Genomic DNA, 14,817 nt, shown 5'->3' on the forward strand with positions numbered 1-14,817 from the left:
GTATTTTAGAATACATCAAGGAGTGAAACTCACAGAACTCCCAATTTTCTGCTCTATTGATCATAGCTCTGTCATATGCACTTATACTTTTCCAAGAGCACAAACATTCTATATAACCTCATTAGTAAATATGGTCAACCCCTAATATAGTACCTGGAATGTGTAAGGTGTGCAATACATATTTTTTGAATAGAGAAATGATCTTCCCTAGAGTATTGCAGTTTGACAGAAATATAATTGAGGTCCCAAATGTAATTCTAAAATTTCTAGCAGCCACATTTTTAAAAGAGCAAAACAAAGCAGATAAAGTTAGGTCTAATGATATCTTTTTAATGTATTTGGTTTAATTCAAATTCTTATAATGTAAGCAAGTAATCAATATGAAAATTATTAATTTGACATGTATATACTCATTCATTGTAAGAATTCAAAATGTTTATATTTTTAATTTACAGTCCATCTCAATTATACTAGCCACATCTGAAGTGTTTAATAGCCACGTGGCATTTTCCATTTGTGTTCATCATTGAGGAGCTTCTCTGTTGCAGAAGGAAGTCGTGGGTGCGAGATCATCCACTGAATGTTCTTTGAGAAACGGTAGTTCTCATCTTTGAAGTGGGAGAAGTAAATTTGAAAAAAATCTTATTATTTTTCATTAGCAGAAAAGGGCAGATGGTTGGGTAGCAGGCTGAAATAATCCCCGTAATTCTCTCCAGTCTTGGGTTTTTCTCAGGTCTATAAAAAAAGTAAAGGGCAATGAAATCGTTTGCACAATAAAAGAAAACAAAGCAACTTACCAGCAAAAGAATACTGTGGGTGGCTTTGATTTCCGGAGATGTCTGGGAAGACAGGCTGGGGCTGCGAAGATGCTGGGCTCTCTGGCGGTGCTTGTAGAGGAGATTCACCATGTAGATACTGGACAACATCATGAGGACCACAAAGAGGAGATCTCGAATCACCATGCCACTTATAAATGCCTTTGAATAGTAGCGTTCCACCTGCTTAGTGCGACAGTAAACTTGAGAATACGCGAAACCAACAAATGTGGCATTGCGATTGGCTTCTACAGCTTGGATGATCTGGATATAGACGAGCATGTTGACGATCCAGAAGACAAGGAAAGAGGGAAGAACGCATGTGGAGATTTTAGATTTAAGCCTTGCCCATATAGAAGTACTGGGACTGATAGCGATGGCTTGAAAAGCGCTCAGGAGGGAGGTGGTACAGATGGAAAGACCCCGGGTAACTCTGTATGCGTACAAAGTTGCCTTACAACCAACATCGTCCAGAAAATGCCTTATTCCAAAGGATGACGTGACAGTTGGCATCAAGTTGAACATGATAGTCAAAACATTGACCAATGTCAGGTGTGTGAAAATCAAATCTATAGGCTTTTTCAGGTGAGGCTGAGTTAAGAAGGTGCATATATGTAACATGAAGAGCAGTGAGTTCCCCAGGAACCCAATGGAAATTTGAGATATGGAGAAAAACCCATAAGTCACGTCACTTGGAAACATTATCTTATTAATGTTTTAATTAGGCCAACCAGGCTTCAAATGAAACAAAAATAGATTATATTGTGAAATTTTAAATAATGGAGCTTGTGGAAGAATGTAGTGATTGACAGTTCAGTATGGGGTGGGGGGGTGTTGAAATGTTCAGCTCTTCTGTATTTCAGGCCAAGAACCGTCACTTTTGGAAACCGGATTCCAGGAAGTCTTGAGAACCTTAGAGTACAGAATTAGGTTATGAAGAAGGTAGAATTCAAGTTGCCAACTAAAATGGAAAAGATAAAGTGTACAGTGCCACTAGGAAAGGAATAGCAATTTAATCCTAAAAAGAAATAAATGGAATTGATACAAGTAAAGCAGAAATTAATGGATAACAACCTTCATATGGAAAAAGCCCGAAAGTCAGTTCCTTGACAGGAATGATAAAATTAACAAACTTATGCGACACTGTAACACTCGACCAAGGGAAGGCACAAATGACATCAGGATTAAAAATGTTAAATGGACAGCAGTGGAGAAGCTGCAAATATTAGAAAATAGCTTGATACTGTCATTAATTATGCTAATAAAGTTGGAAATTTAGGAGATATGGAAGCACATTTCTAGATAACTTACCAAAACAAGAGTAATAGAAAGTTATAAATGTGCAAGGCTCTTCATGATGACGTTGAATAGTGATCAAAAATCGTTCCCTGGGAAATCCCAAAGAATGCTTCAACAGTGAAGTATGTGTATCCTACCAGAAACAAGTAACATCTACAAATAACTGTGAAGGATGGAAAAAGAGAGAACATTCCATTAACCATTATGAGGTCAGCATAATCCTGTTAGCTAAAAGCAACAAAGACAGTGTGAAAAGGACAATGATTAGACTATTTCATGAACTTGAAAAACAATATACACAAAATAATTGTAAAACTGCATTCACAATGTGTGAAACGAATCAAGGTTTTGACCAAGAATTATCCCTAACATGGAAGGTAAGTTTAACATTTGGAATTTGATCTGTATGATGACCCACATTAGCAGACTAAAGAAACAAAAAGATATTATCATTTCAATATATACATAAGATCATGTGATCAAATTCAACATATGTGTATGGTAAAAATTTTTGTAATATAGTAATAGAAAAGAATAGCTGTACCCTGACAAAAACATCTACAGTATCATCAGTATCACATTGTGCTACGTATTGAAAGCCTTTCCTTTGAGATTGGCTATGAGTAAAAGTCCCTGCTATCACCACTTATTCCTCATGCTTTTGGATTTCCTGCTTGATAGTAAAGCCCCGGGGGTCTGGTGGTTAAGATTCAGCGCTCACTGCTGAGGCCAGGCTTAGTCTCCAGGTCAGGGAACCACACCACCTGCCTGTTGGTTGTCATATGATGGCAGCTGAGTGTTGCTGTGATGCTGAAAGCTTTGCCACTGGCATTTCAAATACCAGCAGGGCCACTTATGGTGGACAGGTTTCATTGGCGCTTCCAGACTAATGCAGACTAGGAAGAAGGACCTGGCCATCGCATCTGAAAAAAAATTGGCCATGAAAACACCATGAGTAGCCATGGACCATTATTTGATAAAGTGCCAGAAGGTGACAGGATGGTGCAGAAAGACAGGGCAGGGATCCCTCTGCTGTACGCAGGGTCGCTGGAGTCTGAAGCCACTCGACACCCTAATGACATACAGTAGCACTAACAACAAAAAGCAAAGAAAAAAAGTAAAATCTAAAATAATTGGAAAGAAAATAACACTACCTTTTATCATTGACAGATTCTATAAATTTTAAGAAGGAAAACGATGGAATCATTGACTAAAATATTGGAATTTTTAAGAGAGATTTTCAAAGTTACTGAAAGCAAAGTCAGTATAAAAGTCGTTTGCATTTGTATATGCCAGCATAAAAATAGTTTAAAAAGGAAACGTAAAGAATGATAGCATTTAAATAGCATAAAAATATGTTGAACTTAGAAATTAATATAAGATAAAAATGTATAAAGCCTCTAAGAAGAAACTGTTATAAATTAGTCTAAATGTGATTAAAGCATTTTTAAAGAAAATGAATGTATGACATTTTGAGATAAAGGGTATTATCTATAAAAATAAAATGATGCTTCGTAAACAAAAGCACCAGATTTAGAAAAATGGTAATAAAATGAAACGGAGAGGAAAATTATATGAAATGTAAATAAATGTCAATTAAGGTATAGACAAGAAAGAAGAGGCATAAAAAACATAAATAAGGGAAGATATTAGTCATTACATAGAATTGTATGGGATTTTCAAATAGTTGTGAATAATAAAAAGTCAAAATACCATGAAGAATTTGTGATACAGTTTTCAAATGAAGCAAAATTGTTTGAAGACAATGAAACAGTATTGGAGAACTGTAAGAGACAGTAAAGAATCAAAAAGATGAAAGAAAGAAGAAAGTAAAAGCAAATATAAGGAGGAAAAGAGAAATAGTGACAATAACGTGAGAAAGAAAAAATACATTTCTATCAAACAGAAAATTCACAGAAGGTTAAATCTGAAAAGAATGGAAGTCTCAGTAAGGAAGCTAGAATGGGGAATGGGAATCTTGAAAATGTCTTCATACCTCCCTCTCATTCTCCAGGCTGAGTGTGGCAGAATCCTTCCTACAGGCAATCAGCTTCCCCAAGCAAGTGAGACATCTTGGAAAGGCTGGATCTGCCCCAGAAAGACTGTATATCAGGGCAGGATGGCAGGACTCGCCTCCCAGTGGATCACCTCGTCACCTGCGGTCTCCATGACCTTGTTAACTGGGATCACTTTGATGTGCACAGAGGAACAACAAATTACTCTCCCACGTGCAGAATGATTCTCCTGGTAAATTTATGGGGTTTATTGATCAGGAGTGCACACTCACCATCGGAGGATGTACGTTTTCCCAAGTTGAACGACATGAAAAGTAAACTTTAGGATCCAGGAAGGTGATCCAAGTTAGTTCTCACTCAGCTGATGGAAATTCCCACAGCCATTGATATAATCTGACCTCAGAGCGGCCCCTCAGAGAACACGTTCGCTTTTCCTCCTGAGCCTGTTGCACGTCCTGATTTTAAAGCCTGTTTTAATTGCTGTACGTTCCATAAAGTCCAAGCAGAAGGCAGTACAGTGAGTTTTACTGTAACCCAACCACCGTAGGTATTGCTCAGTACTGTAACATACATGGTTCAGTATGGACTCTCTCACTCTAAAATTGCTTTGACACAATATAAACATCGAAATTGCTCCAAAAATCTTACTGTTAAATATTTCCTACATAATATATGATGCAAACTAAAAAAATAATAAAAAGAATATATAGTCATACACAATAGCTTAATTAATAGAACATTGCTAATAACTCTGAAGACCTTCTAAAAGTAATATACAAGATGACCATATCATAAATGGAGAAGCATAATGGGATGCAAATGGTGGTAAGGTTTGTGGGAATTAATAAAAGAACCTTCAGTAAATTGGAGTCAGGAAGGCCTGTAGGGGGAGCTCTCATGCCCTATCACACATCATCAGTTACACCAAACAGGAAGAGACAGAGCTTGCATCTCTGACAGGAAGTAAAACTGCTTTACCGCTCAAGGAATATTTCTCTCCTCACCCAGTGACAGCCTAGCCAATGAGAAACACTGCAGCTCAGCCAATGAGAAACACCGCAGCTCAGCCAATGAGAAACACTGCCGCTCAGCCAATGAGAAACACCATATCTCAGCCAATGAGAAACACCGTAGCTCAGCTGATGAGAAACACCACAGCTCAGCCAATGAGAAACACCGTAGCTCAGCTGATGAGAAACACCACAGCTCAGCCAATGAGAAACGCCACAGCTCAGCCAATGAGATGTCATTGCCACCCTGAACTGTTACTTTCCCCCAATGGACTTTCATTTAGAACAGCCCCTCCCTACTCCCCCTTTTCTCTATAAAAGCAGCCCCCTCTCTTTGTTTTCCAGTTTTCCTATTGTTTGCCATAGCATGTGCATCCCCAGTTGCAATTCTGTCAGCTATTCCCAAATGAACTCATTTTGAGGATAAAATAGGTGAGTTTACTTTTTAAGTTGATAGTTTCAAGCTTCCACTTTACACGGTACAGATGATATTAGGAGACTAATTCAGTATGTATATTTTAATCTCTAGTGCAATCGCTGAAATCTATACAAGGAGATATTGTAAAAAATGCAATATATAAAGTAAAGCGAGTTTTAAAAAGTTGAAATAGAAAAGAAAGCAGGGAATTGTTAACAGGAATGAAAAACATGTGGAACAATAGAAAACTAATAATGAAATGGCTGACAGGATAAATCCTAACATCAGCAGTTACAATAAATGTAAATAGTTGAAACACAGCAATTAAAAGAAAAAAGAAGTTATTGTTGAATTGATACTAGCCCTGATATCGGTTTCCCTAGAGTAAACCCAGCATATATGGGGTTTAAACCAAAGCACTCATTCCCTGCTCACTCCCTGGCTTCCTCACTCCAGAATCCGTTATCCGCCATGGGGACAAAGGACCAAGAACAACCACCTGGATCCCACATCATCTCCTCTTCCTCCTCTCTGCACGTAGTCTCAAGGCCAAACACACGCTGGTGGGAAAGCTTTGACCAACATACGCGCCCCCTCCCCTACCTAAAACCTCAAATAAAAACCCTTCCTTTTAGCTTTTTGGGGAGTTTGGGATTTCAGCATTAGCTGCCCTCTCTCCTTGCTCAATGCTGTGCAACAATAAAATTCCTACTTTCTTCCATTACACCTGGTGTCAGAGATTGGCTTGCTGCTCACTGGGTGAGCGAACTCACTTCAGGCTCCATATCAGACTGGTTACAGAGTTTCAGTTTGGCAAGATGGAAGAAGTTCTGGAGGTTGATGGGGGGGATGGTTGCACAAAACGTGAATGTACTTAATGCCACTGAACTCTACACTTAAAAATGGCTAAAATGATAAATTCAATGTTGTGTATATTTTAACACAATTTAAAAATAAATAAGCAATTAAAAAAACTGGAATAACTATAAATTGACAGGGTCGAATGGTAGAATCTACATGTCATGTTCTGCTTAACTTTGTGAGATTCTAAATCAGGAAGGCCTCTCTCAGAGTTAGCTGGATTCTCCTTATTTTCCTCCTACTGTTTTTATGGAGTCCACTTATCCACAATCTGCGTATTCTGTGGAGCCATTCAATGACTATATTACCCTTAGCTTCCTCATACCAGTCTCTATACCAAGGGCAAAAGATTTTCCGCTCATGTTTGCATTTTCTCCCATTCCTCTGCTTTACTCCTTCAAAGGTACTTACATTATTCTAGTCATGATAGTAACAGATACAATGTTAAAGACATAGCATATGAAAAAAAACACCACCCTTAATGCTTGTGAATGCCTTGAACGTCCTCGGTGAAGAGTTATAAGCCTTCCTGAATTTAGTTGTGAGAATAGGAGACTTCGAATAAAGTGATCACCAGAATTGCTTTCCACATTAATCAGGAGAATTTGGCTCCCCAGGTCCTGTCAATCATAAACAGACCTCCCTCACCTTCTCCCACCCTGGGTCTCCAAGAACTATGTCAACGTATGAAAGGATGAGTTTTAGCTTGGCTTAAAAAGGTTTAGCAGGAATATTACAAATCTCTTCAGATAGCCTTCAGTTAAAGAATTAGATGTGATACTATGTAAATGGAGATCATTGTCTTCCATGGTCAGAATTTTCAGCAATACAGATTAATAATATAAATTCAACATCTTAGCATTCAGTGTGTGTGTGTGTGTATATATAGTCAGTATATAAAAACTGAATGAGGTGGAGTGAATTTCAATGCTTGGTGATGAGTCATTTTTTCAGATGAAACAAAGGAGACTCAAACATCACATGGTGAATAACTTAGGTTACTTAGGAAATTACCTTTATTTTTTCTATATATTGTTTTCCAACTATAAGAAATTAATTCATATTGTCACAAAAAAGGAAATACATTTATAAAGTTAAAAGCAAGATACAGAAAGTGTTAAAGATATGAAAAGTGTTAACGTATTCCGTCACCAAGGTTATTTTGGTTCATAAAAATAATAAATGCTTATTGTCAACAACACAGAAAAATTCAGCCAAGTGAAAAGATTACCCATGATCACATTATTGAGAGATATCCATATTACACAGTTCCTGTTGAGTATTGCCGCTTGTATCCAAAATTCAATGGCTTAAAACAAAAGTTGTTATTAGCTCTCATGGTTCTGTGGGTCAGGAAGGGTTCAGCTGATACCACCCTAGCCGGAAGCTGAAGACGTACCTGGTTCTTGCTTCCCATGTGGTCTCCACTGAAATAGCATGAAGATGGGTGGAGACGGGGTTATGAGTTTTTTAACACCTTTTTCCTGCATTGAGATGATCATATGGTTGTTACTCATTAGAAAATGCAGACTGAAGCCACAATGAGATACCACTTTACACTCACTAGGATGGCTATAATGAAAAAAGACAGGCAAGAACAAGTGTTGGTGAGGATGTGGAGAATTTGGAACCCTTACACACTGCAGCTGAGAATGTAAAACGGTGCAGCCTCTTTGGAAAATAGTCTGGCAGTTCCTCAAAAAGTTGAACACAGAGTGACCATACGGCCCAGCAATTCCACTCCTAAGTGTATACCCAAGAGAAATGAAAATATACGTCCACACAAAAATTTGTACACCAATGTTCATAGCAGCATTGTTCATAACAGTCAAAAAGTGGAAACAACCCAAATGCCCACTAATTGATAAATGGATTAAAAAATGTGGTATATCCATACAATTGAATATTATTGGCCCTAAAAAGGAATGAAGTACTGACACACGCCACGATATGGATGATCTTTGAAAATGTGCTAAGTGGAATAAGCCAGACACAAAAGGCTGCATGTTGTATGATCTCATTTATATGAAATGTCAAGAAAAGGCAAATCCATAGAGACAAAATGTAGATTAGCGGTTGTCTGGGGCTCAGGGGAATATGGAATAAGGAGTGACTGTCAATGGTTTTGAGGTTTCTTTCTGAGGTTACAGAAATATTCTAAAAATGATTGCACTGATGGCTGCATAACTTTGTGATTATTCCAAAAACCACAGAAGCAGGCAGTTTAAAAGAATGAATTTTATGGTATGCGAGTTCTATCTCAATGAAAGTTAACAGATGATAGAACTGCACAGAAGGAAAGCCCTGGGGATCTGCATGCTCCAGTCTTTCACTGAGCACCGGTGTGTGTATACGTGTGAGGGAATGAGCAAGGTCAGAGCACAAGCCATCGCAAAGTCGTAGACTGAACGGTTCTTAGAACACAGAAAGTGCTGCAAATAGTTCACGTTCCCACTCTCTCCTGTCTCTAAGAACCCTTTTATTTCTTGGAAACATGAACAACGGTAGTTGGCGATGGGGTTCTGCCTCACATCCTTACTCAGACATTAAGGCCATTGCAGGCCCTCCCTCTGGAATGTTGCATGGTGCTGGGGCAGCAGAAGACAGAGGTTAGAGAATTGTGTGTGTTTTCACTATCTCGGACTGAAAAGGCAATAAGTGACATGCTGGTTACGCTCACATTGCATTGGCCAGAATGTGTCACCTATTCCCAACTTCCTCGCCTTGTATAGGGGAGGCAGGGGAGCAAGTGGAATATGTGGTGGATTTTTAAAATTTCTGCCAGAGCAAGATTTAAGGTTGAAAAATTTATACACAAAATCTCTTGCATAACTATACAGCTATTGTGCACTTAAAAATTTCTTGAGGGCAGATCTCATGTTAAGTGTCCTTAACACATACAGAAACACACACACACACAAACACATGCCAGCAAAGGGACCCAGGACACTTTTGGAGATGACGGATATGTCTATTACATTGATTATGGGGATGGTATCACAGGTGTATGCATGCGTCCAAACTCATCACACTGTACCCAGTAAATATGTGCAGTTCTTTACATATCAATTGCATCTCAATAAACTTGTTTAAAACCAAGAAAAATACTAGAAATGATACCATTGACAAAAGCATCTAAAATGTAAAGTTTTTGGAATAAATCTCACCAAAGTTGTACAAAACTTCTTTGAATAAAGCTCTATAAAGACAAATTTAAGAAGAGGTAAGTTAATGGACATATAGTAAACATAGCCACTAAAACTTTATGAAAATTTAGAGGTTGTAATCCTAGTGAAGGAACTGAGAAATATACGAATGTAATAGAAGAAAAATGCAGAAATAAATCTCAAGGAGAGAGGTATCACTTCAGATCATTGGGAAAGCAAGAACTGTATAATAAATTATTTTGGCGTTTCTTATAGCAAAAGAATGAAATTGGAGCACTAACTCACCTTATCAACAAGTATTAATTCCAGATATATTAGTATAAAAGGCAACATTTATAAAGCCTTTATAAAATAAAAGAGTAGGATAGAAGAATCTTCACGATGCTGTACAAATATTTGTATAACAAGGCAGAAAAAAACAAACTATAAAAAAATACAGATAATTCACTATGTTAAAATTAAAAACTTTTCTTCAACAGAAAACACCAAAAGGATTGGAAAAAGACAAATTACAATATCAGAGGAAAGGGTTAACAGCATCTATAATTGGATGTGAACATAACTCCTAAAAGTCAATAGCAAAAAGACAGAAAATCTAATAGAGCAGAAGCCAAACGCTTGACTAGACACTTTAATTGAGAGAAATGTTGTCAATCGACACATTGTAAGGCCCCAACCTCATTAATAGTCAGGTTAAAAGAAATTAAACTGAAAATGAAATATCATTACCTACAGGTCAATTTGGCAAATACATGCAACCAAGAAATATGGAAACTCATAAAATCATTCCAGCTGTGTCTTCTGCCCTCTTGGGGTCAGCTACATGCCATGGCTGGTCATTCTTATAACCAGAATGGCTGCAGTGGTCTTCACAGAGGGAGGGAACCACAGGAAAATCAACCAGTGCACATCCATGATAACACACCTTCAGGAGGTGGTGGGTTGGCATATTTCTGAGTCCCTTTGGAATATTGTTATAGTCATCAATTTTGAAGTGGACTTTTCATGGGACTCATACAAGAGGCAGCTATACCACTCTACACTACTCAGGAGTGGGCACCCCAGTTGGTTTACTCAAGGGATGGATTTGGCTTCACCAAAGGTGCCACTCCCAGCATTGTAGACAAGAGCCTGGAGACAATCCCTGATAGGCTTAAGTCAACTGCACTTTCCATGAACCCATAATTGTGATTAGGGGAATGAGATATCCTTGGAGGTAGGATGGGCAGCCGGTTCTCTTGATGTGTACCATAGGATGTATGAGGAGCGGGTGGACGTTGGAAATAAAGGATGGGTAGTTTTAAGAAGAGGGAAGGGAGACGAGAGCTGTGTGGACAACCAAAAAAACATCCACAACCAAGTTCCAGGTATCAAGTGTTTTCACCCACCAGAATCAAAGTTTCATAGCAGCAGACACCTTGTCTTATTCATTGCCAGAAGCTTAAGGGGTATAACATAATAGACCCTTGATAAATGTTAGTATATTAAAGAAAAGAATTAATGAATCCTACCGACCACTTCCTAGAAAAAATAAAGCTCAGTCTCAGTTTCTCTTTCTCTCCTTCTTTCTCTCTCTTTCCATCCTCTTTTATTTGGGTAGTCTCTCTTTCAGGCTGACATTGCATTGTCCAGATCACCTCTCGAAGCTTCAGCCTCCCATGATATAGGGATAACAAGAGTAGTTATTTCATGGCGTTGTTGTAAGGATGAAATGAGACCATGCATAGGAAGCATCGGCAGACACTTGACTGGGGGTGTGTTCAACAAACAACAGCAATGATGATCGTTGAGCTCTGATTCATTTATTTTTCAGCAAACATTGTATCGAGCACCTGCTATGGACCTGGCCCTGCTTTGGGCTTTGGGGGCAAAGATGAATAAGACTCAGTCCCTCAAGGAGAGCATAGTCTGGTAGGTGTGACAAACATACAGGCACCCGATGATAATACCATGATAGTATTTTCTATAACAGAGATATAATGTATGATGGATTAAAGGAGCACAGAGCAGGGACCCCTAAGTTTCCTGGAGAAGGTAATTATGCTGAAGCTAAAGGATGTGAGTGAGTCCAGGAAAGGGGGATGATGAGGGGAATTCTAGATAGAAAACCCAGTAGTTCATTGTTACTAGAGAGAACAACGAGAAACCAAAGGTCACGGCAAACTCATTCCTTATTCTGTAACAAAATCCATCTCCCTGAAATTGCCAACCAGTGGTTCTAGATCTCGATCTTTCTTCTCTCTTACTATATAATTCCACTTATATGAACATGCTCAAAAAGATAAAACTATAGTAATGGGGAACAACACATCAGTGGTTGCTAGGGTTTAGAGGTATGAGAAGGGTATAATGATAAAGGAACAGCAAAGGAAGATGGAAGTATTCTGAATCCTGATTGTGGCTTCACAAGCCTATGCATGCGTTATACGCTCACAGAACTGCACACCAAAAAAGTCAATTTCACTGTATGTTCATTTAGAAGATAAAAATTTTAAAGAGACTACATGCATAAAAAAATTTACCCTTATGTTCCCAGGAAATCATCTAAGGCAGTGTAAACGTTGTGTATCTGATTGAGGTGTTGGTTACACAGGTGATTGTACTTGTCAAAACTCACTGTACTAGACTTTGAAGATCTGTGTATTTTACTTATATAATTATATCTCAAGAAAAATAAACCAACAACCAAAAACCAACCAACCAAACAACCAACTGATCAACGAAAACAAAAAGTGCACAGAATGGAAGTCAGAAGTCAAGAGTGGTCCAAGCCAAACAAGACCTCACTCCCTTCCTTCTGGAGTCTATACCTCTATTAAGGCATCCATTGCTACCCGATTATACTAGAGCAAACTCATCAGCATGGGGAGTACCCATGCCAGTGCTCCATAAGTCTCTAATGTTTATCCAATGCCTGTGTGAGAGGCACTATGCAAAGTACTTAATTAAATTGTTTCTCATCTTGACACTGATGGTAAGGCATTCTTGGGAAGATAACAGAAGGGTGGATAGCCAAAGGATTTGGGATGAAGTTAGACCAGAATCCAAATACCAGTTCCCCTACTCACTAAATTTGTGGGCTTGGGCAAACTATTTTTTCTGAGCCCCAGTACAGTAAAATGGGGTAACAAAACCCACCTTGGCAGGGTTAAAGGAGTCTAGGCCAGTAAGCACTAACATTATTCCTATTCAATAGCTTCCAAAACACCGATAAAAAGAGGCTAAGTAACTTGACTAAGGTGTGTGGAAATTAATAAAGGAAAGCTCAACTAAACTGGAGTCAAGAGGACCTGTAGGGGAAGCTCTCCCACCCTATCACACATCATCAGTTACACCAAACAGGAAGAGACAGAAGCTGCATCTTGGACAGGAAGTAAACCCAGTTTACTACTCAAGGAAGATTTCCCTCCCTACCCAGCAACAGCCCAGCCAATGAGAAACCCTGCAGCTCAGCCAAGGAGAAATACTGTAGCTCAGCCAATGAGAAACACCACAGCTCAGCCAATGAGAAATGCTGCAGTTCAGCCAATGAGAAACACTGCAGCTCAGCCAATGAGAAACACCACAGCTCAGCCAATGAGAAATGCTGCAGTTCAGCCAATGAGAAACACTGCAACTCAGCCAATGAGAAATGCTGCAGCCCAGCCAATGAGAAACACTGCAGCTCAGCCAATGAGAAATGCTGCAGTTCAGCTAATGAGAAACACCACAGCTCAGCCAATGAGAAACACCACAGCTCAGCCAATGAGAAATGCTGCAGCCCAGCCAATGAGAAACACTGCAGCTCAGCCAATGAGAAACACCACAGCCCAGCCAATGAGAAATGCTGCAGCTCAGCCAATGAGAAGCCGTTGCCGCACTGAACTGTTACTTTCCCCCAATGGACTTTCCTTTAGAACATCCCCTCCTTGCTCCTCTTTTTCTCTATAAAAGCAGCTCCCTTTCTTTGTTGGATTTGCTTATGGTTTGCCATAGCATGCATGTCCTGAATTGCAATTCTTTTGGCTATTCCCAAATAAATTCGTTTTGAGGCTTTTCAAGTTAACAGGTGACAGCTGTATAAAGTAGAGCTTGGGTTAACTAAGTCAAGCTGATTGTAAAGTTCAGTCTTATTCACCAAATTAGATTGATTCAATCAGTCTATCATTCTCTTCTCTCCCTTTCCTCTGTCCCTGAATGCAAGAGCCCACTGAGGCCATCCCCATGACCTCTGTCATCACTCTGGTCCTCAGTGTCCTAGGTCTCCCTAGGGTGGTTGGTTTCCAGGTCTTTGAGGACCCTCTGGAGGCTCAAAGGATTGGCACTTAGCATGACATCATGGGGCTAGTGCCTGAAGATCTGAATTCATTTCTGGCTCAACCATCCACATTTCAAAACACTTTAGGTGGTTCCAACCTTGACAAGCCGCAGTTAGCTCATCTGCAAAATGGGTGCTGTTTTCCCAGAACTGAATATCAAGTCCCAGAGTTGAGAACCAAAAAACATTAACCTCACAGTTTAAGGTTGCAGAATCACCAGCAACTGGGGCTGGCTTCCCGGTCCTTGTGTGTCCTGACAAACTGCACAAGTTAAGCACAATCTGTGCCACGTGATTTCCACCTCCTGATTTGAGGAGAGCTGACTGGAAGAAGGAGGTTGCCTTTTGGAGACAGAAATTCAGGAAGATGAGCTTTCTCTTCCCTTACTTCCTCATGGGGAGGAAGAGAGAGACTTGGGGTGCCTGCAAGGGAAACCAGTTGACCATCTTCTCGGCCATTGAACTCAATGACCTACCCTTGTGCTCCCAGGACAGCGCACAACATGCAACTCTTATATTTTAACTGGACACATGACCCTACCTAGAATAAAGACCACACATCTAAGACCCTCCTTCATCTAGCTGAGACCGTGTGACAAGGTTCTTGCCAATAGGATGTGAGTGCCAGTGACGTATGAGACTCCAGATTGTGCCCTTAAAGAGAAAGTGTGCTCCCTCTGAAACCTGCAGGAAAAGGATCCTTCCTTGCCTCTCAGGTTCTGGTAGCCCCAGATGTTCCATGACTTGTGGACACATCATGCCAATTGCCCATGGTCACGTGGCATTCTCTCTGTGTCTCTCCACATCGTCTCCCCTCTGTATGTGTCTACCCCTGCCTCCAAATTTCCCCTTTTTTAAGTCCTATTGGATTAGGGCCCACCCTAATGACTTTATTTTACTTTAATTACCTCTGTAAAAACCACATTCTGAGGTAC

General features: G+C 39.5%; 1 protein-coding gene across 1 annotated transcript; it reads right to left on the reverse strand.

Moving 5' to 3' along the window:
* Positions 1–481: 481 nt before the first annotated feature.
* LOC124249625 (vomeronasal type-1 receptor 4-like) lies at positions 482–1,517 on the reverse strand. The gene has a single exon (XM_046680742.1). It carries the CDS (start codon positions 1,515–1,517, stop codon positions 570–572), a length of 948 nt encoding a protein of 315 aa, XP_046536698.1. The 3' UTR covers positions 482–569.
* Positions 1,518–14,817: the final 13,300 nt, after the last annotated feature.

This window comes from Equus quagga, chromosome 13 (assembly GCF_021613505.1).
Source record: "Equus quagga isolate Etosha38 chromosome 13, UCLA_HA_Equagga_1.0, whole genome shotgun sequence".
NCBI lineage: Eukaryota > Metazoa > Chordata > Mammalia > Perissodactyla > Equidae > Equus > Equus quagga.

Excerpts from the sequence above, each read along its gene's own strand:
- LOC124249625 (XM_046680742.1), bottom strand. The coding sequence starts at position 1,517 with ATGTTTCCAAGTGACGTGACTTATGGGTTTTTCTCCATATCTCAAATT.